At 38.7% G+C, this 25,844-nt stretch overlaps 2 protein-coding genes across 13 annotated transcripts in view; one reads left to right on the top strand and one right to left on the bottom strand.

Moving 5' to 3' along the window:
- MTFR2 (mitochondrial fission regulator 2) overlaps nt 1-22,544 on the top strand; it is a 233,444-nt gene extending 210,900 nt beyond the window's left edge. The window contains exons 8-10 of one of the 4 annotated variants that reach the window (XR_004529261.2): nt 9,716-9,784; nt 14,300-14,425; nt 16,599-16,790. Coding sequence is in view for 1 of the 4 variants with exons in the window: in XM_073789641.1 (XP_073645742.1) it covers nt 22,380-22,394 (15 nt within the window). In the remaining 3 variants the exon portion in view is untranslated. Of the gene's footprint in view, nt 1-9,715; nt 9,785-14,299; nt 14,426-16,598; nt 16,791-22,379 lie in introns of those variants that run through there. The other 3 variants (XR_012324858.1, XR_012324862.1, XM_073789641.1) reach the window with 3 other exon arrangements.
- The window catches only part of PDE7B (phosphodiesterase 7B), a 475,975-nt gene that overhangs the window by 161,113 nt on the left and 289,018 nt on the right, over nt 1-25,844 (bottom strand). The gene's annotated exons all lie outside the window — the stretch shown is intronic.

Below are 25,844 nucleotides of genomic sequence, written 5' to 3'. Positions count from 1 at the left end.
TCTTATAATCTCATGAGGGCTCCACTCTCATGACCCAGTTACTTGCCACATTTGGATTAGGGTTTCGAGATAGGAGTTTTGGGAGGACACAAACATTCAATCCATGGAAGATCACTTTCTAATTTTACCAATAATGACAGCATAAGCCCTGGATTCTCACAGACCTGAGCTTAAGCATTTCCTTTGAGTGCTTATGTACCCAATACGGTACTAAGCATTTTATATGAAATGCCTTATTTTATCCTTACAAGAACCAGGATGAGGTAGGTATAATCGTGATCCCCTGCGAAAGTAATTTGCTCAAGATTCAAATGCTATGAAGCTTTAGAAGAGTGACTTGAGCCAGGGCAGGCTGATTCTAGAGAATGCTCTCTTGACACTACGCTACGCTATCTGTGTGGCTGGGTGTTGTATAAAGCAGTAGGAACTCTGTTGGATTCATGGACTGCAACCATATCTGGCTGTATCATAAACATTTACGTGAGGCAAGTCAGAAGGAAAGAAAGAAAAATTATGACACCCCAGCACCTATTTCTATAACTGTTCCGCATGGCAGGATTATGTCTTGTGTTCCTCAAGCCATATTCACTGTGGTTATGACTGTAGCCACCAGGTTGGACTTTAGATTTCTGCCACAACCTTCATCCAGGAAGTGCTGAAGAAGGTCTTCCTCTCTCAGGATGATTGGAGAGAAACAACGTGGTGCACATAGACATTTTTTTAAAAATTAGATGAACGTCCGGTCTCCCTTCAGTAATGGGATGGTTTCCTCAAACCAGACTGTACACTCCTAAAATTACCTTATCCCTTATGAAAAGTGACTTGATTTACCCATACCATCCCTTGTGATTGCCAACGCCTTGCACTGGAACTATTCGGGGTAGTGATGGAAGAGTATCAGAGTAGTTTCTATGTGATTTAAACATAACTGCAGGAGCAACTCTGCCGTCTCTGACCTAAATCTTGGATCTGAAGAACCAGAGAACAATGATGTGAAACTGGTGAATGGAGACGACTAGATTTACTCAAGACATTGGAGGGATATTTTCCTTTTGGAGTCATTTAGCAAGGCTGCTTACAATATCACAGTGCCAGCTGCATCTGTGCTTTCTAAACAGCTTGGCTAGAAATGGGGGAAAAAAGAGCCTTAAAGTGTTTCCAAGTGTTAAGGAAATGACTTGGGTCACTTTTTTGTATGTACGATACATGTGGGGAAATCCAAATCTGGTCCCCAGCTGATTTCTGTCCTGGGGTAATAGATCAGAGATGAAGTTGAGGACAGCTACGTTTCCAGTGGGCCAGGCATCTTCTGTTTTCTGCCTCAGCTCCTTTCTTTGGCTTTACTTCCACATGGTAGATTTGGTTACCTAGTCATTTATATTCACAGTCCTTCTGCTAGGGAAATACAAACCTATAAATTTCACAACATCTTTATATAGGACCTTCTTTATAAGTTGTTGCAAAGTGACAGAACTCTTCAGAAATGTCCCTAAAGAAAGGAAAGTTCAAACCCTGGGGCAAATCATTCCGATGTGCAGAATGCTCAGCTTCTTTTGGTATTCACCTGGTCCTGTCCCCAGTAATAATTTATCAATAAATTAATTCACTTATTTGAAATAAGAGTAAATACTCTAAATCTTTGCCTGACAAGACCCAATTAAGTCTAACTATTCCATTTGTCCTTCTACACATTTGTCCCTCTATCAATTATAACCGATGCCTTGTTTTATTTAACAGTTGTCTCTGTGTTCATCTTGCATGTAAATTCTGTATTTCATTTTTGTGATGTTACATTGAGTACAGGTACTCGTTTCCTTGATAGCTTCCTTAGAGCACCTCTCAAGTGGTCAAGGTTACAATGAATGCTGAAATAGCACTATTGTTTCTGTGGTAAAAATAAGAAGAAAATTCTGTGGGGCATAGCCACTGCATTTCTGGGAAACCTCAGAAGGGATACTTGGTGTTGCAAAATCAAGTACTCTTTTTGACCTAAACCATATACTGGTTTTCCTGAAATTATTGAAGGGTCAGAACTTTTCCCCACTAACATGGTTGGTAAAGTCACGTTTTCCCTCCAAAAGCACAAATGTGCAAATAAAAGATTGGTTATAGACATCTACTTGAGATTTCTTACAGGCCCTACCCAGTTGTTTCTTATCTCTAACCTATTGGACAAATGTGCCTCTTACATTGATTTTCTTCAAGTTGGCACGTCTTGGGGAACTTTTCCTTTACAATCTTTGGAACTAGAGTTTTCAGAAACAAAACAAAAACCAAAATAGCCTCTATCTTTCAGTAGAACCAGGGTGTTGGAAAAATTAGACTGAGCTCTTGGGACAATTGAGAGGACTAAGTGAGAGCATTCGCGGAAAGTATGTAGCGCAAGGCCAGGCGCAAAGTAGGCATTCAGTAAAAGCCAGCTATGATCATCTCCTCCAAATTATCTGCTCTCTTCTGCACGGAGCTGGCACCAATAGCCCCTTTAGCTCTGGGTGTTATTGGTAGAACCAGAAAGTGATATACAGAGGGTAAAAGATAGAAAAGGTTAAAGTGGAGGTGGGGGGATAAATTAGGGGTTTGGGATTAGCAGATACACACTACTATATATAAAATACATAAACAGCAAGGAACAACAGTATAGGACAGGGAACTATATTAAATATCTTGTAATAACCTATAATGGAAAAGAATCTGAAAAAGAATATATCTATATGTATAAATGAATCACTTTGCTGTACATCTGAAATTAACACACCACTGCAAATAAACTATACCTTAATAAAAGATTTTTAAAAAAGAGGTAAAACTAAGGGAAAAAAAGGGTGTGTGTGTTTGGTATGGAATGGTCAAGGAGATGGGGGAAAAGAAGACAAATAAAAAGAAAGAAACTACAGAGAAAAGAAAAAAAAGTATGGCTTTTCACTACCAATGATCATAAAGGTTACTCCAGGACCCTGGAGAACATCAGTTGCTGGGCCCTTCTTTTCAATAGTGGTCTGTTTCTATCTCTTTTTCTCATGTTCTAACTTCTAACATGAGTTTCTGATCATCTGGAAGGTTCTCCAGATCCAGTTCTATAAAACATGGGTTAAAATTATTTTTTTCTAGTGTGGTCTAAATAGACAGCCATAGACATTGAGTACTGAACTAGTTTCTCTTTAACTGTCTAGAAACCCATTACAATGTAATTATTCCTAGAGAAGAATTTTTTTTAAAGTCATTATTTCCTCACTTTCCATCAAAGGATGTAGTTACTGAAGTATCAAATCTTTCTTGGTAAGGCACAGTCATCTGTAAATCAGTCCCTAGGACTTTGCAAGAAGCATGCTCCTGGCTGGTAATTAAAGCACTCTGGGAAACTCCTTTACCTCTTCAGGCCTTAAGAACATCATTTAGGGCATTAAAGTACCAATTTTCTAAACAATATCCCTGTGGTCTGAAAAAGGTAAAGCAACTTCAAAAAGACTTCTTTTTTTTTTTTTTTTTTGCCATAGGATGGTTCCTATAATAAGAGAACTCAGAGCTTTCTTATGAGAGTGTGAATTGACTTTTGCTCTAGAAGAGATTGTAGAAACTGACTGCGTTAAAACAAACGAAGAGAATGGCTTTCTTCTCCACCACCAGGGGATCAGGATGGTGAAGGAAAGGTGCTCTGTTCAAGGAGCTTTGGGGAGCTGTAGTTATAGAACCACTCTGAACTGTCCTTTCCTGAGCCCCTCTACTGAAGACTGGAGAAGGGTTGTTGGTGAGGCTAGTGTGGTGTGGGACCAGGGGACAACTCGGGAGATTTGGGGGCCTCAGTCCTACATCAAAGATTCAAATGGAATAGTTCTAAGCATCAACTTTTCTTTAGGGTTCTGTTCAACCCACTTTAGGGGTTGAAGAATATCTTTGAGCTTGTCAGACCTGGCAATATCCTGTTGTTCTGGGGTCTTCTGCACTGAGAGATGAGCCTGGACCAAGAGTGACATTACTACCATACCATCGATCAGAGCAGACTGTTTTCATCAGGTGTAGTAGATACCTGTTCAGTGAATGAATGACCATGTACCCCCAAGGGGCCCCATGGGCAACTAAAAACAGTTCCATAATTTGAGAAAAAAGCAGGAGTGTCACAGTGGCCTGATGGTAACTCAGATAGTGTAGGACTGTATTAGCAAATAGTTGGAAAGAAAGAAGGTTTCAGGGTTTCCTGGCAGTGGGGTAAAATGGATGAGTGAGCTGATTTTTTTTTTCTGAGACCACCCTGTTTCTCTCTGTCCCTTTCTTTCTCTTTCTGGTTTCCACCTGTAACCTCTGAGACTTAACAGAAATAGTGTTTTGTAGTTTCTCCCACCCTCTCTGCCAGCACCCTCTAGTGGGACAAGTAAATCTGATCTCAGAAGGAGCTCAGTCACTACCCACCCGAGGCCTCAGGCCAACTCTGGGAAAAGGTCAGGACTTTGTGCGCGGCACACACAGGCTCTGCACTCAGCCCCCACCAAGCTGCTGGCGCCGGGCAGGGAGGTCAGCCCTTCTGATACCTGAAGAGCGGTGGCTTCCACCTCCTGCACTGCGGGTATCACTGCACATGGTCAGGGCAATGGGACAAAAGGGATCACTCTGGCTCTACAGGCGCCAGGATGAGGAAAATCAACGACAGGGCCCAAAGAATGCAACTGCTGGGGACAAAAGGTCACTACACATTAACAATCGGTCTTCACAGAAACATTGAGTAGGTGCTCGAGGGTGGAAAAGAGATGAGATCTTTTGACCCTAGATGACAAATGGTTTTCAGGTAGACTCTGAGGCACAGGACTTCATTCATCTTGCGCTTGCCAGCAGCCACGGCAGGAAGGTAAACTGAACAGCGCTGAGCAACAACTATTTATGAAGCACCTTATGAGCCTGCACTAGTCTAGGCAGGAAGCAAAGCTTTAAACAAGTCAGACTTTACATTCCAGTGAGGAGAGCCACAAAGTAAACACATAAACGCGCACACAAATACATTAACAAGACTATATTCGGTCGTTATAAGAGCCATCATAAACAAAATTAATTAATTAATTAATAGACGCTAAGGGGGTATTTTCACTGTATGGTCAGTAGAGGCCTCTTGAACTAAGTGATGTTCAGGCTGAAAATTAATGACAAGGAAAAGCCATCCAGGCAGAGATCTGGGGAAGAAGATTTTAGGCAGAAGGAACAACCGAGGGAAAGAGCCTAAAGCAAGAACTAGCTGGTTGTGACTGAGAAACGAAGAAGAGTGGGTGACAGGGAATCAGTGAGTGAGGGAGAAGGTGGTGTGAGATGAGGTTCTGAGCAGACAATGTTGGGCTGCGTAGACTAGAGATGATCTTGGATGTCGTTTCGAGTGGGATGATAAACCGTTAGAAGCTTTCCAGAGGAGTGGCAGGATCAAATGTAGTCTGTCTAAGATCATGCTGGTAGCTCTGCTGGGAAGCGATTCTATAGGATCAAGAGCAGAAGCAGACATTCGCTAGCAGGCTAATAAAATTCAGGAAAGAAAGAACAATGGCTTGTCTAGGGTGAGGCTGAAGGAAAAATGCTTCTAGGAAATATTTTGGAGGTAGGTCTATAGAATATACCCATGGATTGGCATGTGAGGGAAAGAGGGTGGCTGAGTTCTAGTATCCTAGTTATTTGTTGGAATGGGAAGAATTATAGTTAGATGTGGTGCTAGTCAAGCATTTAGCTGGATATTGGGAGTTTGGGATGCCTTTCGGATACCCTAGTCAAGGTTAAGTAGATAGTCCCAGTATAGAGTATAGGGGGAAAGTCAGTCCTTACATATTAATTTGGGAATTATTGGCATATGAAGGGATTTAAAGAAAAGAAAACAAAACACTTTGTCCAGTTCAGTCCAACTGCTTCCATCCCAAGTCAACACTTATGGAACTAAGTACAGTAAGTGCTGAAGGTAAAGAGATCAGAAAGCCCATAACCCCAGAGGGAGGGGCAGAACAAAGTGTGTATGATTGGCATAATGCAATGGTAAAATGGAGGAAGGAATAGATACAAAGCAAGCTATACTGTGGGACAGATAATTATTCCTGGAATGGCCAGGGACAGCAGAGACAAGAGGTGATCTGAAAGACAGTCATTTGATAGGAACAATTTTCTTGTGAGTTCCTTGCTTTTAAAGTAAGAGCTTATTTAGAGACCATAGAAAGTAGATGGGATTGGTTGCAGAAGTTTTATGGAGAAAGGAAAATTCCATTTTTAATGGCTGTTTGATTTTGGAGAAGGCAGTAATCACTCTAGGACTTATTCTCCTCTGTGAAAAGAGAAGATTGAGTTGAAAGCAGTTTCTTGCCCCAGAGACATGGTAAGATAGGGAATCATGGTCTGTAAGTTATTTTTCTGATATATTTAAAAGCTATCTTATATTATCATACATATTTCAATATAGTAAATGGCTTAATATATAGATATGTATATATTTATAAGCCCATTATACATATGTCTAGTAGAAATAAAATATTTAGCCTTGATATACTAATAAATTAATAAAATAAATTGCCTTATGCAGATTGCCAAAAATGTCAAATTTTTAACTTTAGTTATATCAGCTCAGTGAAATAAAATTGTTAACACCTTGTTGAAAATAAGGTCTAAGTGACTGTAGTTAATAAAGAAGGAAAAGGAAAAACAAAATAATTATTGCCAAATTAAAACAGTTTCATAGACAAAATATTTCAAACCGTGGAGTACTTTGGGGGAAAATGAGAAAAGGCTTATTTGGAGGTGCCCATTTTGAGCCTCTTGTGGCTGGGTGATAAAAGTATCAATGTCAGCCCTGACAGCTATACTAGATGCTTGACTTCTTTGTCACTTAATTTCACTCTTTGTGAAATTTAAAAATTTGTTTTCTGGGAATTAATTTCTTAATCGTATAAAACAATGTAATTCTCTCAAGGCACCCTGTAATTTACCAGAAGAACGTTGGTTACAGAGTCCTGGAATGTCCTTTACTTTATTCATCTTACAGGGTTGAACCATTTATTCCCAGAGAGTCATTTACTAACCTCAGAAGCCGGTCAATTTTAAGAACAATACTTGGCATTTCTGTAGTATTTATTTCCAGGATTGTATTTAAAAAAAAAAAAAAATCCACTTAGTAGTATGCATATTGACTCCATGAAGTGGATACAAGCGGAGACTACATTTTTATAAAAACAGAGAGTAAGCTGGATGGGTGGCCATGAGACAATATTGGGCCTCTGGGGGAAGGGGGGGAACCAGGCATACATCACCGAAGGTGAGAGGTGCTTGGCCACCAAGATCAGTTAATACATAGGCTAAATCCATATTTAGGGGATTAATGAAGCAGGGTCACCAAAATTTTCTTATAATAAAGATTTGTTTTTTGATATATATTTTTTTAAAGTATGGAAATAAATATCTTAAGAAACATCAGAACTTTGCTGGACTTCTTTTTTTTGCGGTACGCAGGCCTCTCACTGTTGTGGCCTCTCCCGTTGCGGCGCACAGAGCGCAGGCTCAGCGGCCATGGCTCACGGGCCCACCCGCTCCGCGGCATGTGGGATCTTCCCGGACCGGGGCACGAACCCGTGTCCCCTGCATCGGCAGGCGGACTCTCAACCACTGCGCCACCAGGGAAGCCCTGCTGGACTTCTTTAAGGAGATGAAGATTTCTTTATTGTTTTGTTTTGAATTACTTAGATGAGGGGCGCCGTGTTCTCTTCGTTGCTTAAAGGGTTCAAAGGTTTTCATTTGACTTTAAATGTCATGATGGTCCAGATACACGCTAAGTGTTGGCCTCCTTTTTCTTGACTGGGTTGGGATCAGGATTGTTCATGATGCTGAGGGGCTGATCACATTTAGTCAGGTTGGCCATAATGCTCAGGTGCTAAGTCCACTGTATGATTTTTCCATGTCTGTCTAAGACCACCTAGGATAAGGACCAAAAGTCTTCAGGGGAAGAATGTAGTCCCAGAGTGATCACCTATTGATCTAATCAGCCTGGAGCTACCAGGAAATTGGGATATATAATAGGAGTCTGAGACTAAACAGGGAACGTGTTGGAGTAATGCTCTAAACAAAGAGACAGGTGAAAGGAAAATCAGTCCCTCTCTCAGGTGATGTTTTGTCCGGTCCTCATTTATGAGTTTCCCAAGGACTCTGGTTGGGTGGGGGTGTGTCTTGCTGATTTACGCTGGATTCAGTAATCTGCATTCTGGGGCTGAATATATTATGTCTGCCTATCATACTGAGATTGGAATTCTTCTGGGGATCAAATGATTTGTTCCCAAACGCATGAAAAGCTACAGATAAAAGTCAGAAGACAACTATGCTTTAAAAAATCCTGTTACTATTTAATAATTAACAAAATTTTAATTAACTGAAATTTTCCCTCGTTACCTTATCCACAGACATCATAGTCCCTAACTTCTCAGGGCTGTCAGCTAATGTTGTCAAAGTATGTTGAAAGAACCTGTTCAGTCAAAAATGCTCAAGGTAGGTGGGAGGGAGGGAGACTCAAGAGGGAAGAGATATGGGAACATATGTATATGTATAACTGATTCACTTTGTTATAAAGCAGAAACTAACACACCATTGTAAAGCAATTATACCCCAATAAAGATGTTAAAAAAAATGCTCAAGGTAAAAATTCTTAGGAGTTTCCTTATTTCCAGACAATGTGCTCATTTTCTTCCTGACCATACTTTATGATAAAAGTTGCCAATTCCTTCTTAAATGGTGCAAGAACCCATTTCCCATGCTAGTCAGTGAATGTTTGAATACTGCCTGATGTAAGAATTGCCTTTGGTACAACTTTGATCAACCAATTCAAAAAATTATACACAGTGAAATAAAGTCCCGCAAGCCAGAAATTAGCTTATGTGGTCAAATTTTCAGGATTAATAATGAAAAAATTAATTTTGTCAAAATCCTTTAGTTAGCTAATACCAGCAGAGGAAGTGTATTTAAGTGATTTTTTTTTCCTGCTGATACTTCTTATTTAAGTCCCTGACCCAAAAAGAATAATATTTGGATGGAATTTGTTTTTTATATGAACTGTGTAACACATTTCTCTTCTAACAATTTAACAGTTTAAATGACTTTATTATGACAATTACTTCAAGGACTCCTATGCTAAATGGATCCAGGCTACTATGGTTTTTAAAAATTTTGGGTCAGCATTTGGCAGGATTTTGGAAGTCATTTTTCTTGCTTTCAAGGCAATTGGCTGTAGAAACCTGTCCCTACCTTCTATTGCTTCAAATCTTTTAGAGGTGAAGGAGATCTAGAGATATAAACTCCTCATTATAAAATAAATGTCATAGGGATGTAATGTACACTATGGTTACTATAGTCAATGATATTGTATTGCAAATTTAAATGTTGCTCTCATTATAAGAAAAACAACCTTTAACATTTTATGGTGACAAATGTTAACTAAACATTGTGGTGATAATTTTCACTGTATACAAATATTGAATCATTATGTTGTACACCTGAGTGGAATGTCATATATCAATTATACCTCAATTAAAAAAAAAAATCTTCTAGAGGCTGTGAGACGAGATAACCAAGCTGGTTAAGTATACTTGAAGCGCATTATGCTTGTGAATAAGTAGGCTTAGAGATAGCTACTGGGACTTTCTCTTAGAACGCACAGGTGAGAATGCCAGCTACCTTGTCTTTTATTTTATTTTGGTTTACTTCTGATTTCCCTGTTCTGTTCCAGATGATTGAATTCACCCAAGGCCTGCCTGACCAATACTTCATATACTTCAGTAGGTGTGGCGTGTGCAGGGTAAGGCCAGGAGCTCTGGAAAGGATCTCAGTTGAAATTCTGGCTCTGTTATAATCCTGCTGTATGACATTGGGCAAGCTACTTTACCTCCCAAGCCTTAGTTTCATCGACTGGAAAATGAGAATGAAAATAAACACTCTTCTGAGTTATTGTGAGGATAAAACGAGGTGTGTGGTATGATAATAGCTAACATTTATAGAGCATTTATTATGTGCCAGGTATGCAGTTAGCACTCATAAATGGTAGCTCCTTTAGACATAACTGGCTTTGTGCCCTTACCAGTTGGACTTAACACAATTAATCCACTGAAATCCTCACACTTTTTTCAAATGCCATAGAAAATAACAAGAAGATGGTAAGGAATGCGTCAGAAAGAATCTACTGTGTACATTCACCAGGTTAGAAATTTTACTTATATTGTATCATCTAATCATCTCCACAGTCCTTTGAAATGGGACCTATTATCTCCATTGTACAGATGAGAAAAGTAAAGGCCCAGAGAGGTTGTTTTATATTTTCTTTTACATGATAACAGAGAAAGCAGCCATATAAACAGAACACATACAGTACAGTTGAGAACTTAATTCTGTAAGAGTAAATTACAACACTGACATTAATAATCTAGTTAATTTCTTCTTGTTTATTGGCAAATCATCACATTTTCTCTTATGGAGTTAAAATAATAAAATGTAAAGCATCTGTCCACATATTAAAAATAGAGATCAAATTCATTTTATTCTGCTTAACATAGATGTTCTCATAGATCCTTGCATGAGTAAAAGGCTAAATTACTTTGTTTCAATCATAATACATACTGAGGCTTGCTTTTGCTGCCAAAACTGTTCTCTGGTTTAGAAAATTTCCCCTAGTTCACTTAGAAGTATTCCCAGAAAAGATGAAAATGCCAAAAACCTGGTCAAAAAGTTTTTTAAGTATTGCACCAAGTATGGAAAGAATCCGGGAATCAAGAATGTATATTTATCTGGTCACAAGGAGAATAGGGGTTATCTGAACGCCACCGACTCAGTGTTTGTCACTGTCATAGTTGGCAATTTCCCCCTCATTCTCTTGCTAATTTCATGTACCTGTGGTCAATCATCCTACCTTTCTCTTATTTTCAATTTTATTACTTATTCTCAGGAGAAAAGGCACTTGAGAAAAATTTCTTTGGGGGGCTCCACCTTTTCAAAGGAAGATGCAAATTCGATGTAGTAAATTTGTAATTCTCTTTCCATCTTTAAAAAGAAATAGCATTCAGGCATTGGTCTGCTCTGTCACCTTGAGTCAGAAAACAGCTCCATCTGGTTTATTTAGTTTTTGATAGCTCACACTTCAAAGAAAGGCAAGGGTTATATCCTCTGACAACTGTGCAAGCCTGCGCAAGCAAAAAAAAAAAAAAAAAAAAAAAAATCTTCCCCAACCCCTGCAGTGATCAGTATGTATATCCTGAAGCACCAGAGATCTGATGACGTCTGTTGTGGTTTGCTGACTCCCAACAGACTTGATTCTGCAGGCTTAACTCAGGAAAAAAAAATCCCACTAGCTTCAAGTGAAATTGTGCCCAAGTAAAGATTACTAATAAAAATATCGTGGAATTGGGCCCTGGTGCTACTTTTGGTCTTAAAATTCTGTGCGTGTAGCTGTATGTTTGCACATGGGCACACCTATGTGTATTTTAACTTCATCATACATATTCAACGTAATCTTTTAGCATTCCCTGTAGCTCTAACACACCATTTAAGCTTTCAGGCAAGAGCCTGGCAGCAACTCTTCATATGCAACTGGCTTAACTTTCCATTGATACCCATGTGGACTCCCCAAGGTCAGATTTGTTTCTTAATTCATGGAAAAGTAACAGAGGGCCGGTATGATTTATGCATTATCATTTCAAAGAGATGAGGCTTTTGAATAGAAATATAAATCACCAACTTTTAATTTCACCTATAATTTATATTCTACCTACTTTCACAATAACCCCAGTATATTTCTAGCTTTGCCTTGGTTATGCAATTGCTGTCTGCTTTGGATACCCCATCTGCAATACAGTGATAATAATACTTGCCACCTACGTCATTTCACAGTGGTGTCTTAAAACTAATGAATAGAGGCCGGCATGAGCCCAAGGCTCTTTGAAATACAACAGCTTTATAGCTTACGAATTATTTTCAACTGGGCTGAAAGTTACACACTAGATATAGTTCTACAAAAAACTGCAAAATAAGAATGTACTTGTAAATTATGTAATTAAAATTGGTTTAAAAATAAATGGAATATATATTACATTGCTAAAATTTTAAATTGCTAAAAAACTTACTATGAAATATTTCTATAGAAAACCTGAGAAAATAATATAATGAATATTCTATGCAAATTAATACTGACGATGGTTATCAGCATTGGTGGTGTTGTAGGTAATTTTATTTTCTTCTATATAGGTTTCCTCTATATTGCAAGTTTCCTAAAATGAATATGTAGTTTGTCCAAAATCAAGAAAAAAATCTCAAATATTTTTATAAAATTTAACTGGACAAGATAGAAAGCAAATGTCAGAGCTTTTAAGAAAAAATCCTGGGCTTCCCTGGTGGCGTGGGGGACACGGGTTTGAGCTGTGGTCCAGGAAGATCCCACATGTCGCGGAGCAACTTAAGCCCGTGCGCCACAACCACTGAGCCTGCGCTCTAGAGCCCGTGAGCCACAGCTACTGAGCCCACGTGCCACAACTACTGAAGCCTACGCCCCTAGAGCCCGTGTTCTGCAACAAGAGAAGCCACCACAGTGAGAAGCCTGTGCACTGTAACAAAGAGTAGCCCCTGCTCGCTGCAACTAGAGAAAGCCCAGGCACAGCAACAAACACCCAATGCAGCCATAAATAAATAAATAAAATTTATTTTAAAAAAATTCCTTTGCATTTTTTGGGATTCGACATTAATGACATAAATGCCAGTCCTACAGGACTTGAGTTTGAACCCAGTTTATAATAGGAAGCTCAGAGAAAACCTATCATTTAAGGAAAATATTCAGTGTCTTTGTCCATATCCATATCTAGTTTTTCTTTTTATTCACAAGTTTGTATGGTGTGTCAGCAGTTAAAATTAGTCTTATCTATTTAACTAGCACACTACTGAGTGTTCATAAATTTAATGTATTCAAAAAGTGCAAAAGGGAGACTCTAACAGGTAAGTTATTACTGCTCCCCATCACGCCAGTTTCTCTGGATTCTAACCAATATGCTGCCAGCTCTCTCATCTCCAGGTCTTCTCACATCCTGTTCCACCTTTCTGGAACATTACCCACACTCCTTCATCAGGCTCATTCCTACACATATTTTAGTTACTTTGGTCCTCACCTCTTCCACAAATTGTATCCTGATCCTTAGACCAAGTCTGATGGCCTCCCATATGCTCCCCAACATGGATGGCCGTCCATGTTCACCCCTAAGAGCACGCTTATCTTACCTATAACCTCTGATCTGAAAACCACTTGAAGGCAGAGACCTCTGTACCTGGCACACAGTAAGTCTGACTCACTAGATAAGAACTGCTGTGACTTCTCCAGTGCAACAACTCTTTCTCTCTACTGGATTTGGGAAGAAAGAGAAAGACTTTAGTCTTGGTCATTGTCATCATGCCTTGTGTTTTTCTCCCATAAAAGAAGAGAGTGAACGAAACTTTTAAGATTTATTACAAGGAAATTTTAATTTAACTTGTTGCATAATTTATTTAGTTAAATTTTTTATTCATAAAAAACACCTTGGCTTTGTCTTAGAGAAATGACTACATACACAGAGGAATTTTAAAATAAAAAAGATGAAAAAGATTTTTTTCCCCTCTGACTATTGTAAGTCTCAAAGGCAGGCATTTTGTTAGTTCTACACATGTTACATCAAAGATAACATGATTTGTGCTTCTTCTTTGAAAACTATCCTACATCTGTAAGTCATTAGCTTTTGTCTGGCTCTTTTGTTATACTGGATGAAATCCTTGAATGCTCTGTGTCTCCATTTTTCTAACTGTAGAATGGGGCTAATTTCACTTTCCATAGTGGAGATGATGTTAGAAAAAAGATCATGCCGGAATACAGATGTTAGCTGGCTACTAATTAAAATGGAGAAAATTACTTTCACATTAGAGTTTTTTTGGTCAGAGTATTCTCTTTAACCAAAGGAATTATAACCTTCTTTTTCTTATATGTTTAACTAGCTCTTTCTGCATACAGACTTTCACACTTCCCTTCTTCAGTTCCTAGCTAAAATGACGGAATTGCTGAAAAGCCACAGTATGGTTGAAAGGTGGCTCCGTAAGCACCCACAAGAAAAGGGAGAAGACATGAAACACATATTCCTCACTCCTTAACTTTTCCATATCACAACTCTGAAACCATCTGTGAACAGACATATTCATAAAATGAGTAAGTTAGGTCAAAGTAAGCAGTTACTTAAGCCAGTCTGGTTGCATCTCTCTAGGTTAAGTCTGCATGTCTGTCCCTGAAGGAGTCTTGATTTCTCCCATTCTCTAGAAGGAGCCACAGTTCACAGTGCATGGGGCCGAAACCAGACCAGAAGAGTGCAAAGAGAGTCAGAGGAAAAAGTGAGCCCCGAAGGCCTCATTTTGTTCACAGTGGCTCCTCCTGAGCAAAGAGAAGGTGAGAAGGTGACTGTGGGCCGTGGGCTGGGAAGGGAGTGGGCCCCCAGTGGAAGGTACTGAGTTGAGGGAGAAGCTGGTAAATCAGGGACGTGAAGGGGTCGCTTGAGTGCTTTTCTTAGTTTATTTTTTTCTTCAATTGTCACAGATATGTTATTGGCTTGGAATTGGATTTGCCATCTCATGAGACAGGCACACACAGAACAAAGACACTAAAGTCTTAACCAAGGGAGACACATAAACCATATTCTAAACCATTATCATTTCCTAAAAACTTCAATTCCCCCAATCCAATAAAAGCTACACTCTTAAACTTCTTCCTCTTCTTCTTTTCCTTTTCTTTAAAACAAGAATCTAACAACAGATGCCTACACAGCCTATGAATCCAAGCCCAACAACCCTGGATAACATCAGAGATGAAGACCTAACTGAGGCTATTTCACCAAGTTAGCCACTACCCATACGGCTTGTCCCATGTTAGTTCGGGCACTTAGAAATATACACACACCTTAATGCTTCCCAACTCTGATCCGTCCACAGTAAGCCTCTGGTTAGCCAAGATAGACAAGTTCGGGTAAAAAAGGAGAATATTATTCAAAAGGCCAAGATCCACATTTGGACACAGGGATACTGCAGTCAGGCAAAAGAGTGATTCCAAGGTCAGGCTGCTAATAATAAAGGATCTATTATGAAATGATAATTATATTTTCCATTACTTTTTCTATATGATTCAGATCCTGTAATATTTCAAATAAAGAGTGATAACTGAGCCTTTTGTGACCTCAAGTTAGTCTTACTCTGAGAGGAAAGATGCTCCACGTTTAAGATTCACTCGAGAAGGGAGATAACTAAATACTGGGAGTCACTGGGTACAGCCAACTCTGTAACAGAGTGGCTTGGGAATTCAGGGCAAATTGTACACGTATTTCTGCTATAAAGAAGAAAAAGGAAAGTAAAAACTATATATTATTTTTTACTGTTAGAAGTGAAAAATCACTATTAGGATGAATTTCTTTCCCCATCAACCATGTGCAAAAGTAAAGCAAACAAACCCCAGTTTGTGATTAGGCCTGAGATGCGAGTAAAATGTAAATTCAACTGGAAAATGGTCCATTCAGCACATGACATGGACTAGAATTCTGGGTGAATGAACCTCCCCTGCAGGAAATCTGGGAGCGCACGTGCAACCTCACCAGGCCTTCAGGGGCTGGACTCTCAGACTTCTTTCTCTGGCCTGACCTTGTTCTAGCCCTAGAACTTGGACTGTGATGGTTTCCCCCTAACCTTCTGACCCTGACCTCCTATGCTCCCAGTTCTGGAATCCATTTCTCATTGCTGTGTTTCTGACCTTACTTTCCGTTTAGAGCTTCTTGCTCTCTTTGATTCAGCTAACAAACCAGAAGCTGACTTCAAATCTTATTAACTTTGTCAAATTATTGGCTAAGCCTAAAATATTTCTTTTAGGAGATAAGAAAAAAGCTAGAATGTGAATTGAAAGAAGGGCAGGGTCTAGGAATGGAATTAGGTCCAATGCCTACCCTTGCCCCTGTGGGTTAGAAGTTCCTAAATCCTGGTATAGACTGTTGAAGTGTTGACCTCAAAAGGCAAACAAAGATTTATGAACTCTGTGATTTTGTTTTAATGTCACCTGGTGGTTTGTGAAAGTTTCCAGAAATATCTCTCAGGATAAACACTATCTATTCCCTCCCCAAACTAGACTGACCCCCAGGCAACTTAGTTGCCAAAATCCTTTGATTTTTCTAGTTCCGAAGAGTCGTTACTTGCCTCTTCACCTAGGAGTCTGCGGCACAGAAAAGGTCATTCTGTTTCCTCTTCCTTAGCATATAGGAAAATTGTATTTCCCAACCTCCCTTGTAGTAGATTTGGGACCCATATTTCTGAGTTCCTTCTATTTCTTTCTTTCTTTTTCTCTCCTTCCTTTCTTTCTCCCTCCCTTCCTTACTTCCTTCTTTCCTTCTTTCCACTGTTTGAATCAGTGATAGAAAAGGAATGAGAATTGTAATGTTCTAGTATCACTTTTTGGAGTTTTAAAGCTATGGCTGTCAATTTTAAGGAAAGGTTGAAAAATAATGCAAAATGTATATCACATTATATAAATAAATGGAAACATTTCATTTATTAAGGTAACTAATTTGCATTAGTTTTTTACTTAGTCTACAGGAACCAGGCTCACCACAGCCTTCACAGTTTCCTTCACTGTGGTCAGAATTCCAACCGGTGGCAGAAGGAGTGATGGCCAAACTGTCTTCACTATACAAGCTGACCTGCAAAAACTATGAAAGGCCCTCTTCCTCTACCTCCAAGAAATACTGTTATATAATCATATGGGATTTTTTTTTTTTTTTTTGCGGTACGCGGGCCTCTCACTGTTGTGGCCTCTCCCGTTGTGGAGCACAGGCTCCGGACGCGCAGGTTCAGCGGCCATGGCTCATGGGCCTAGCCGCTCCACGGCATGTGGGATCTTCCCGGACCGGGGCACGAACCCGTGTCCCCTGCATCGGCAGGCGGACTCTCAACCACTGCACCACCAGGGAAGCCCTGGGATTTTTAAATTAAAATGGTTTCAAAATACATTATATCAGCTAACTCTAGCATAGTCTTATGAGATAAAATTACCATAGCGTATGAATAGAGCATTGATTAGAGATTTTCCTAACATCACGCAATTTACAATGGTAGGATAACTTGGAAAAGTAGCTTTCTGACTTCATTTCTAGTGGTTGCATGCCTGTGTGTGTGTATTTGTTCGTTTTGTAAAATGTGAGAAATGCTTCGTGTAATAAGTGGGAAATAAAAAGGACAATATTAGGACGGGAAGAATCATGTATAATCCCCGCCCACCAACTATTGTTAACAGTTCCTGTTTTCTTTCTAGTCTTATCCTGATACATGCATAGCATATATTTTATATTATACATATATAATAGTTGGCATGATATCATGTATACCATTCTGTGTTCTTTTTCTCTTAACACTGTAAGAAAACAGTTCTCTTTGTCATTAAAACTTTTCACAAATGTAGTGTTTAATGGCTGCATGATGTTTCAACATATGCTTCTATGATAATTAAATTCATCTCTTCCCTATTCCTAGGCATGTGGATTGTCATTAAATTTTTGGTTCTTATAAATAACACTGCTGAAACATCTCTGTACAAAAACTTATGTATTTTAGATTATTTTCTTAGGATAAATTCTTAGTAGTGGAATTACAGAAAAAGAACAAATGCGTATGTTATCTTTCCCAAATGAACTAGTTCCTCTGCTTCTTGAAGTTATTACACAGTCAGTAAACAACAGCAACAGTAACAGTCTAGCTCAGGAGCACAGGCTTGAAGCGAACAATGATTCCCAGCTTCCTTCTGGACCCGGAAGATGGACCTGGGTGATGTGACTGAGTGTTTCTTATCAGCCTTAATATTTGGCCACAGTATTATATTTCTAAAGAACTGTAATTGGAATTTATTGTGACTAACCCTCACAGCACCCCTGTGCTCTAAGTGGGGATTGTTATTTCTTAGGGAGGGAGAACGCCAAACAATATATTCCCTGTACTCTGCTCTGGGCCCTTCAGATTTACTCATACAACTGCTGTGCACACTGGAAAAGAATTAGGGTAACTAGCTGGATTTTTCTTCTCTGTATTGGACCAAAACAACCAGGTCAAGATAAAAGACTACATTTGGGGTCAAATGGGTATATTTCTGCTGTTTAGCATTCCACAATGGGACAGAGAATGAGTTAAAAGAGAGGATAGGACACATCTCTTCTCTGCAACAAAGCTAGATTGTTTAAATGGGTTAAATCAACAGTGAACAAAGTCACAAAACACTCCGCCTTGTCCTATATTGATAAAAATCTGCACTTTTGTCCCTGTCATTTTCCTGTCCTTTGTAATGGTAGAATACTAATATATTACTTTCTCTATTAGCTTTTGGGAGTCTATACAAATATATAATTTAAAGGAAATCTAAATATATCATATAAAGTAGTTGGTGGCTGGATCATTTGGTAAATCAACGGGTTTCTGAGTGAGGTTAATTTTTGCTCAAAAATATTTATGACCTAAATAAGAGCGAGTATCATTGCTTGATTTATTTGAATAAGTAAAGCTAGAACTCTAGAAAAATCAGTTTGAAAGACAGGTTTGTTTATAAATGAGCCAATAATCATGTGAAAATGTAAAGTCATGATTTTGAAATTAGAAAATTCTACGCTATTATTCTCAACATATTTATTTATGTTTGCATATTTGACACTAAGGAATCTATGTCTTCTGGGAAAGGTTCTTACATCTAAACATATATCAGCAACAAGTAGAGATGTTTTTCTCAGTTAAGGGTGAACTTTAAATGAGATTTAATTAACTTGGAGGAACAATTTTTTAAATCAATCTCTCTCTTTCTGTGTGTGTGTGTGTCCCTTTATTTAAAGAAAACTGAGAAATTAAGTGTTAATTAACAATTAAATTAAAAAATAATTCCTATATAACAGGCTTTTAAAGAAAACAAACTTTTAAGTTTATTTTAATTCCTTTTCCACTAATTTTTATTTTCATGTATACCCAATTATTCCGCTGACAAATATGTTAACTAGAATATTTATTTATAACTCATTAAAATTATGTTATAGTAAAAAGCCTTTATATGTAATAGATAATGGCCAAGGCTTTGAACTGGTGTCACTGGGCTGGTAAGATTATCTGTTTCAGGCCAGTCAGTCACTCAGGACAGAAGGTACCTTGTTCTGTACATGGCAGAGATAGTAGGTACGTTAGTCAGCTTTAAGAAGTTCGCCATGGCTATCTTTTTCTAACAGCAGGGAATACTTTTCTGTTCTCCTCAGAAAAGACCAAATTTCCATTTGTACACATGGCTTTCCTTGCCCACTGTCACCCCTGAACTAGCTCACAAGAAGGATTCTTACTGGCTATGGTTCCAACAAAAAATAGTATTTGTATCTCTTTCAGAAGTGGACCTTTTAAAAAAATAGCTCTTTTAGAATCTTTAATGTTTTCAAGATCCTGGGATTCAGGCACATTTCTAGGGACACACACTGCTTCCTTTTCTTGGACCTGTCAGAGCAAGTTTCAGGTCTGGGGCTGGATTCTGATGGACAAGTAGGAACTAATTAGGTCTAAGCATGTGTGTGGCTGGGGGGTTAACGTTTGGAAGGTGGAGGTGGGGGCCAGAGGACCCTGAGGCCTGAAGGAGCCGGGGCAGAGGGGGCTGTGAAGGGGCTTGGTCTCATTGACTATAAACTGCGGAGTTGGGGGGCGGGGGGAACACAGGACAAATCACAATGAATGGGTCTAATTCTGAATAATCTGATTCTGGGGTGAGGAAGTTCGACTTGATTTGATGGTAATGGGCAGCCAGTACTTACTACTGATGAGAGCGCTGTTTTATAAAAGTTTGCTAGAATGAGCAAAGAGTGAAACTGAGCCCTAGGGCTCTTGACCAGCTTTGTTTTCTGTCCTTCCAACTGCTGACAGTACTCACTGTTTCTATTCCACATTTCTTCTTCAGTAATGGCATAGATTTAAATGAGAACTTTATTATCTGCTGTCTTATATAATATGTCTATTATATTGTGTAGCATTCTCTGCTTATTCAATATGTGTTTTGTAGTTATTATGAGGAGGTCCTATGTTATTTTTTACTCTCAGCAATGTCAAAACCATGATGGATCCTCAAGAAGCACGTGCTGGATAAAATTAAAAACATGAACCTCTTTCCCCTTCTAATGTAATAAAGGCAAGTTCTTGACTTTAGAAAGTCTACTCCAGTTGCTTCTTTTTGCTGTATTGTGGGTTCGTCTTCTATAAATCGTGGAGACATTTCAGTTGATTTTGAATGAGTCAATGGTTTTCTGATTATGAATCCATTTATATAAGGGCTTAGCTGCAAAAGGTTAATTAGTAATTAGGTATCTCCTTACTCCAGGTAGGGTGCAGTCAAACATATCTTTGGTGAAATAGAAACTTCAGATGCAATTTGTATATTCAACCCTATTAAGGAGCACCATCTGATTTTTTCCTCTAGTACTGTAACTTTGTATGATACATTCATCTCCTCATTTTTATATGAAATGAATTATTTCTTTCTACTCATCCACTTTAATAAACTTATTTGTTCTTAGGTGTTTCCTTAATGGGACTCTCTCACACATATGTACACGTAATCCAATATAGGGAGAGGAAAGAACTACTGATAAAATTTCTAGGGGTTTCCTTGTGCAGGGGATTAATAAAGGAAGGGGTAGTTTAAGGACAGACCCTAGGTCCCTCTTAGATTTCTAGAAGTTGTTTTTCAGGCTGCTGTTTATTACTTTGCTTACTCAAGTTAATTATAGCTCTCCCCCTATGTCTATCTGGATAGACCCAAGTTTTTAAAAGGGCTGGTCCATGCACATTTGACTGGTAAAGGAAAGAAAGCATCCTTTTTATTACCACCAGTGCTTGTCTTGTGAGAGATAGGAAACTCAAAGTTAAACTTGAAATCTGTACCTCCACATTGGTCACTTTGTTAATCTGCCCGAATTTTGAGGTTCAATCTGCCTTAATGCTCACCATTAATTCAGCCCATCAGTTAACCATAAGCCCTTTAATAATAGCCCACAGGAATTCCCTGGTAGACACAACTTTCTGGCTTGTTTGGAAATTATACAAGGCCTCCACATAGAAATGGCTGGGACTGTCAACAGACATGCTCTTTTTACCTAGTTTGAGGAGGAAAAAAGGCAGCTTCTGTGCCAGTTTATAATAGCCTCGCTTCCATTTCAGCTGTATCAGTGGATCTCAATCCTGGCTGTACATTCGTCACCTGGGGAGCTTTAAAAAATATCAATGCTTGTGCCCCATCTTAGATGCACAGGGGCGAGGCTAGAGCATCTGAATTAAAAAAAAACTTCCCAGGTGATTCTAAGGGTTAGTCAGGATTGAAAAATCACTGAGTTTAGGACCAAGAAGATATACTCCTCTGAAAGAGGACATAGGTGATACTTTCAGTGTTACTGTGGCAGGCTGAGATGTTGATGAAGACTAGACTTTCCACGTCTACTTTTAGAGTCAGATACAGGATAGCTTCCATCTCCCTCCAACCAAGAGTCGACCTATCAGAGAGCTCTCTCCTTTCCTTTTATGCCACCTACTGAAATGTGACCTGGCCCAATTCTGTGGAGGTTGACCAGACTTGGGGGAGTGGGGCTGGGAGAAGCTCAGCTCACAGTGACAATGGATGAGGTAACTGAGCATGGGTGACACAAGCATCTGGGCCAATAATTGGTTTCATAACTCATTGTGTGACGTTGGGCAAACCACTGAATCTTCCTAGACTCTTTTTTTCCAGTCAAGTACATAAGAGGTAATAACCCCATGCCTACTTCACAGGGCTGTTGGGAGCATCACATGAAATTGCGTCCCTGAAAGCACTTTATAAACTCTAAAGTTTCATATTTCATTGAAGGTGATATTCCCACTGTGTAACAGAGTTATTTTGAAGTGTCTTGTGTGTTCTTTCTATGGACCAAACACTGGAAAATAATATTTTAATATCTGTAGATGAAACATGGACATGTAGCTCATATCTTGCATCATATTTTCCTACATTTGTTATCATTTATCCTGATGGTAAACCATTCACGAAATCTAGCTACAGGGAACAATTAAGTAAAAAAGAAAAGCCAATCTGTTTATTCTGATATTTCAAAGCTAGAACAGAGAAAACCTAAAGTATTATATTATCACAAATGCTACTGAATATTTATTGCCCATGACTATGTGTTAGGCATTGTACAATGCAGGCTTAATTTGATTTAAAGAGATTATAAACTAAAAATAAACTGAAGCACAAATAAATGATACATATTTGAAATCTAAAATGATCTGGAGTTGTCACCTAAAACAGACTACTTATGAAGTGGAATTTTTTTCAGAGACTGCTTCGGTGAAAATTTCTAGACCAACATAAGTGGGAAGGAATGGAGAGGAAGCCACCTTCAATCTTCGCTTTGATTTATCACAGTAACGACGAAGATGGATAAACTATGGATTACAGTGACAATTTTGATTGACGTATTCTTCGGCAAGGAATTTCTTTTGTGGATTCAACAACAATAAAAATAAAAACAAACTAAAAATCCTCAAGAATCACATGAAACAAAACAGTTTGATTTTGTAGCTACAGGGGGGAAAAGAATCCGTTTTCATGAAGGTCTTCAAATGAATACACTTGCTGAAGGTAATTCAAGGCATGGCTGTAAAGTCTTGTAAGTTCACAGCCTCTTTTTTCTTATAGCTCCCTGATCACTCCCATCATTGGAACCCCTCTCTTTCTGCCTTCAGCTAGTATTCTCCTGTTTGTCATCACACTTAGAAAATGATTTGTTACGCATGACTAAAAAGCATCCACAGAAAATACTACCTTAACCATGAGCTGTTTTAATCTATTATTATAGGACCTGTAAAGCCCTCACCATGGGTTTCCAAGAGAACACAAAGCTCATCGTTCTCAAAAGTGAGTGTGCATCAGAATCACAAGGAGTGATGTCGAAACAGATTACCCTGCCCCAATTCCAGAGTTTCAGATTTAATGGGTCCCATGTTGGGCCAAAGAATTTGCATTTTAACAAAATCTCCAGTGATGCTGAAGGAAAATACTTCAAGCACCATCACTTTAGACTGACCTTCTGTGACTTTGTCTTGTCTCCCATTTTATGGATGAGCTACCTGGGGTCCAGGATGCTAAATGACACCCAAAGTGTTGATAAAAACCTAGGGTTCCTATTACCAGGCCAATGTGTTTTCTTACTGCGTTCTCTACCTTCATATAATGAGAATGTGTGTTCTATTCTCTCACTTCAAGGCATTCAAATGCATATTTTTTCGTCTCAATTTCTTTTTCATACTGTAACCATAGTCTGCAACCATGCACTCCCTATATAATCTGTATTATCCATGCTTTTGCTTTTTATAACCTTTGTTTCTGACCCACAAGCGTTTCAATGAAGCAAACTTTCTTCCGTTAATGGAATCTGTTAGTAAATTTCCCCCTAAATCTAACTGAACTTTTTAGAAGAGGCATAACCAATATTCAAATCAAATTGGAATTTCACATCTTATTAAACATCTGCTGCTCATGCAATAACGCAACAGCAAACAGGAGGAAGAAAACAGAAAGAAACAAAAGGCCCTGGATGATGCACTAAGTGGGTAGTTCTTGAAAAACCAACATGGACCACTGTAATTGAAGCAACTTTCTAGTGTGAATCTGATTGATATGTTTTTAAATACCTCATCAGATGAATCGTTAGCGCTCTGAAAATAATTTTTCATTAATTTGATAAATTTGTATTGAGCTCCTGGTAGCAGGCACCACAAAACACAAGAAGGAATACAGTGAGGGATAAAACAGATACTGTCCTGTCTTCATTATTTCAAATTCTAGTAGGTTTAGTCAGTCATTGGAACCACACACATTTTATCAAGGTCTAATCGATATCCATTAGGTTGGCTGGATTTTCAGTTGGTTTAAACAGAACTGAATTTTTCAGAAGAGAGAGTAAATTAATTTGTATCTTTGTTAGAAGAAAGTGAACTCATATATTTCCAATATGAAAAAAGAGAGACCGGGTGCTTTATTCTAGAACTTCGATTATTTAAAAGTAGGCAAGATTACATAAGGGATACATTTCCTTAGTACTGGCAGATAGCTGATAAGACAGACCAATCTTAGCTTAGATTGAGATTAATTTTCCTTACAACAGGCTTAGTTACTATTTTTGGCATCATGAACCTCCATCCATCTGTCCTTTCCATAGAAAATACACAGTTCCTGAAATAAACAAAACGTATGCCCTTAAAACAAAATAAACAAAACAACAACAATAAAACTCTTATCTCATGATTCACTTGAGATGAGGTTTTTCCTAATTATCAACCAATTCCTTGGTTTATAATTCTTTTCAACCACTCGGTCTGAAAATTATATTTCCTTTGAATGCTTTATCCTAAGCACATCCCTAAAAGGAAGAGCACATTTTGGATGCCCTCTCCTACCCTTCATTTAACACAAAATAATATTGTATATTTGGCCCTTATATTCTTTCTCCTACTCACATTTGGATCATTTAAAGACTATCATTAGAGGCTGAGCTCTTAAAACATAGCATCTTAGGGTCAGAATGGACTGTGGAGAGATCTGGTCCCAGGTTCTGCCTGATTCAAAGTCTGCCGCTAGAATGTCTCTGAAAGAACATTGTCAGTCTGAATGAGTTCAGCGCTGAAGACCTTACTATCTAATTTGGGGGCAGTTCTCTTTATTAGAAAGTTCTGTCTTATACTTTTCCAAAATCTACCTCCTTCTAATTTCCACTTATTCCACTCTGAAACTATAAAGAAGTCAAGTCCTTCTTCAATATGCAAGTCTTCAAATATTTTCAACAAATACTTGTGGGCTGTGTCCTCTCAGATTTTCCTTCTTAGCTTCAAAGAGCTCTGGTTCCTTCAACATCAATACCGCTTATGATATGATTTCTAGTACTTTGGCTGGTTAATCTCTTTTCTCTAGATGCAGTTCTCCTTTTCATCAATCCACATGATCTAGAGTGCTTAGTTTGGGCATAATATTACAGGGAATATTACCTCTTTAAGACTTTGTGTAATTCGCAAATGTGATAAGCATGTGTTATGGACTGACTGATCGGGTCCCCTGACCCCCAAATCCATACGTTGAAGCCCTAACCCCCACTGCGATGGGATGTGGAGATGGGGGGTTGGGGAGGTAACGGGATTAGATGAGGTCATGAAGATAAGGCCCTCATAATGGGATTACTGCCCTTATAAGAAGAGACCCCACAAAGCTTGCTCTTTCCCCCTCTCTGCCACAGCAAGAGGGGGTCCTTCTGCAGACAGGCTCTCACCAGGACCTGACCGTGCTGCCACCACAATCCCAGACTTCTAGCCTCCAGAACTGTAGGAAAATACATTTCTGTGGTTTAAGCTACCCAGTCCATGTTATGGCAGCCCAGACAGACTAAGACAGTTAAAAAGAGAGGGAAAATATAATTTTGACTGCTTGGTGAAATTACTGTGATTTACTCAATAGATTATTTGAATTTTAAAAATACACAAATACCTTGAAAATCTTGCTTATGATTTATAATTTTCACTTTGAAGTTCTATGACTGTTCTGAAAATAGACAGCTTTGATATACAGTTTCCTTCCCTTTTATCACTTACATAATAAATGTGTGTGTGTGTGCATATATGTGTGTGTGTATGTATACACACACACACACATATATGCACACACACGCATACGTCTTTATTGTTTGTTTCCTGCTTGGCAAATGTTCACCTTCTTATGTATTTATTAGTGAATCAAAGCAGAAAGATGAGCC

Source organism: Tursiops truncatus, chromosome 12 (genome assembly GCF_011762595.2).
Source record: "Tursiops truncatus isolate mTurTru1 chromosome 12, mTurTru1.mat.Y, whole genome shotgun sequence".
Taxonomy (NCBI): Eukaryota; Metazoa; Chordata; class Mammalia; order Artiodactyla; family Delphinidae; genus Tursiops; species Tursiops truncatus.
The sequence above is the reverse complement of the archived record's forward strand: the minus strand, read 5'-3'. Positions and strand labels throughout refer to the sequence as shown.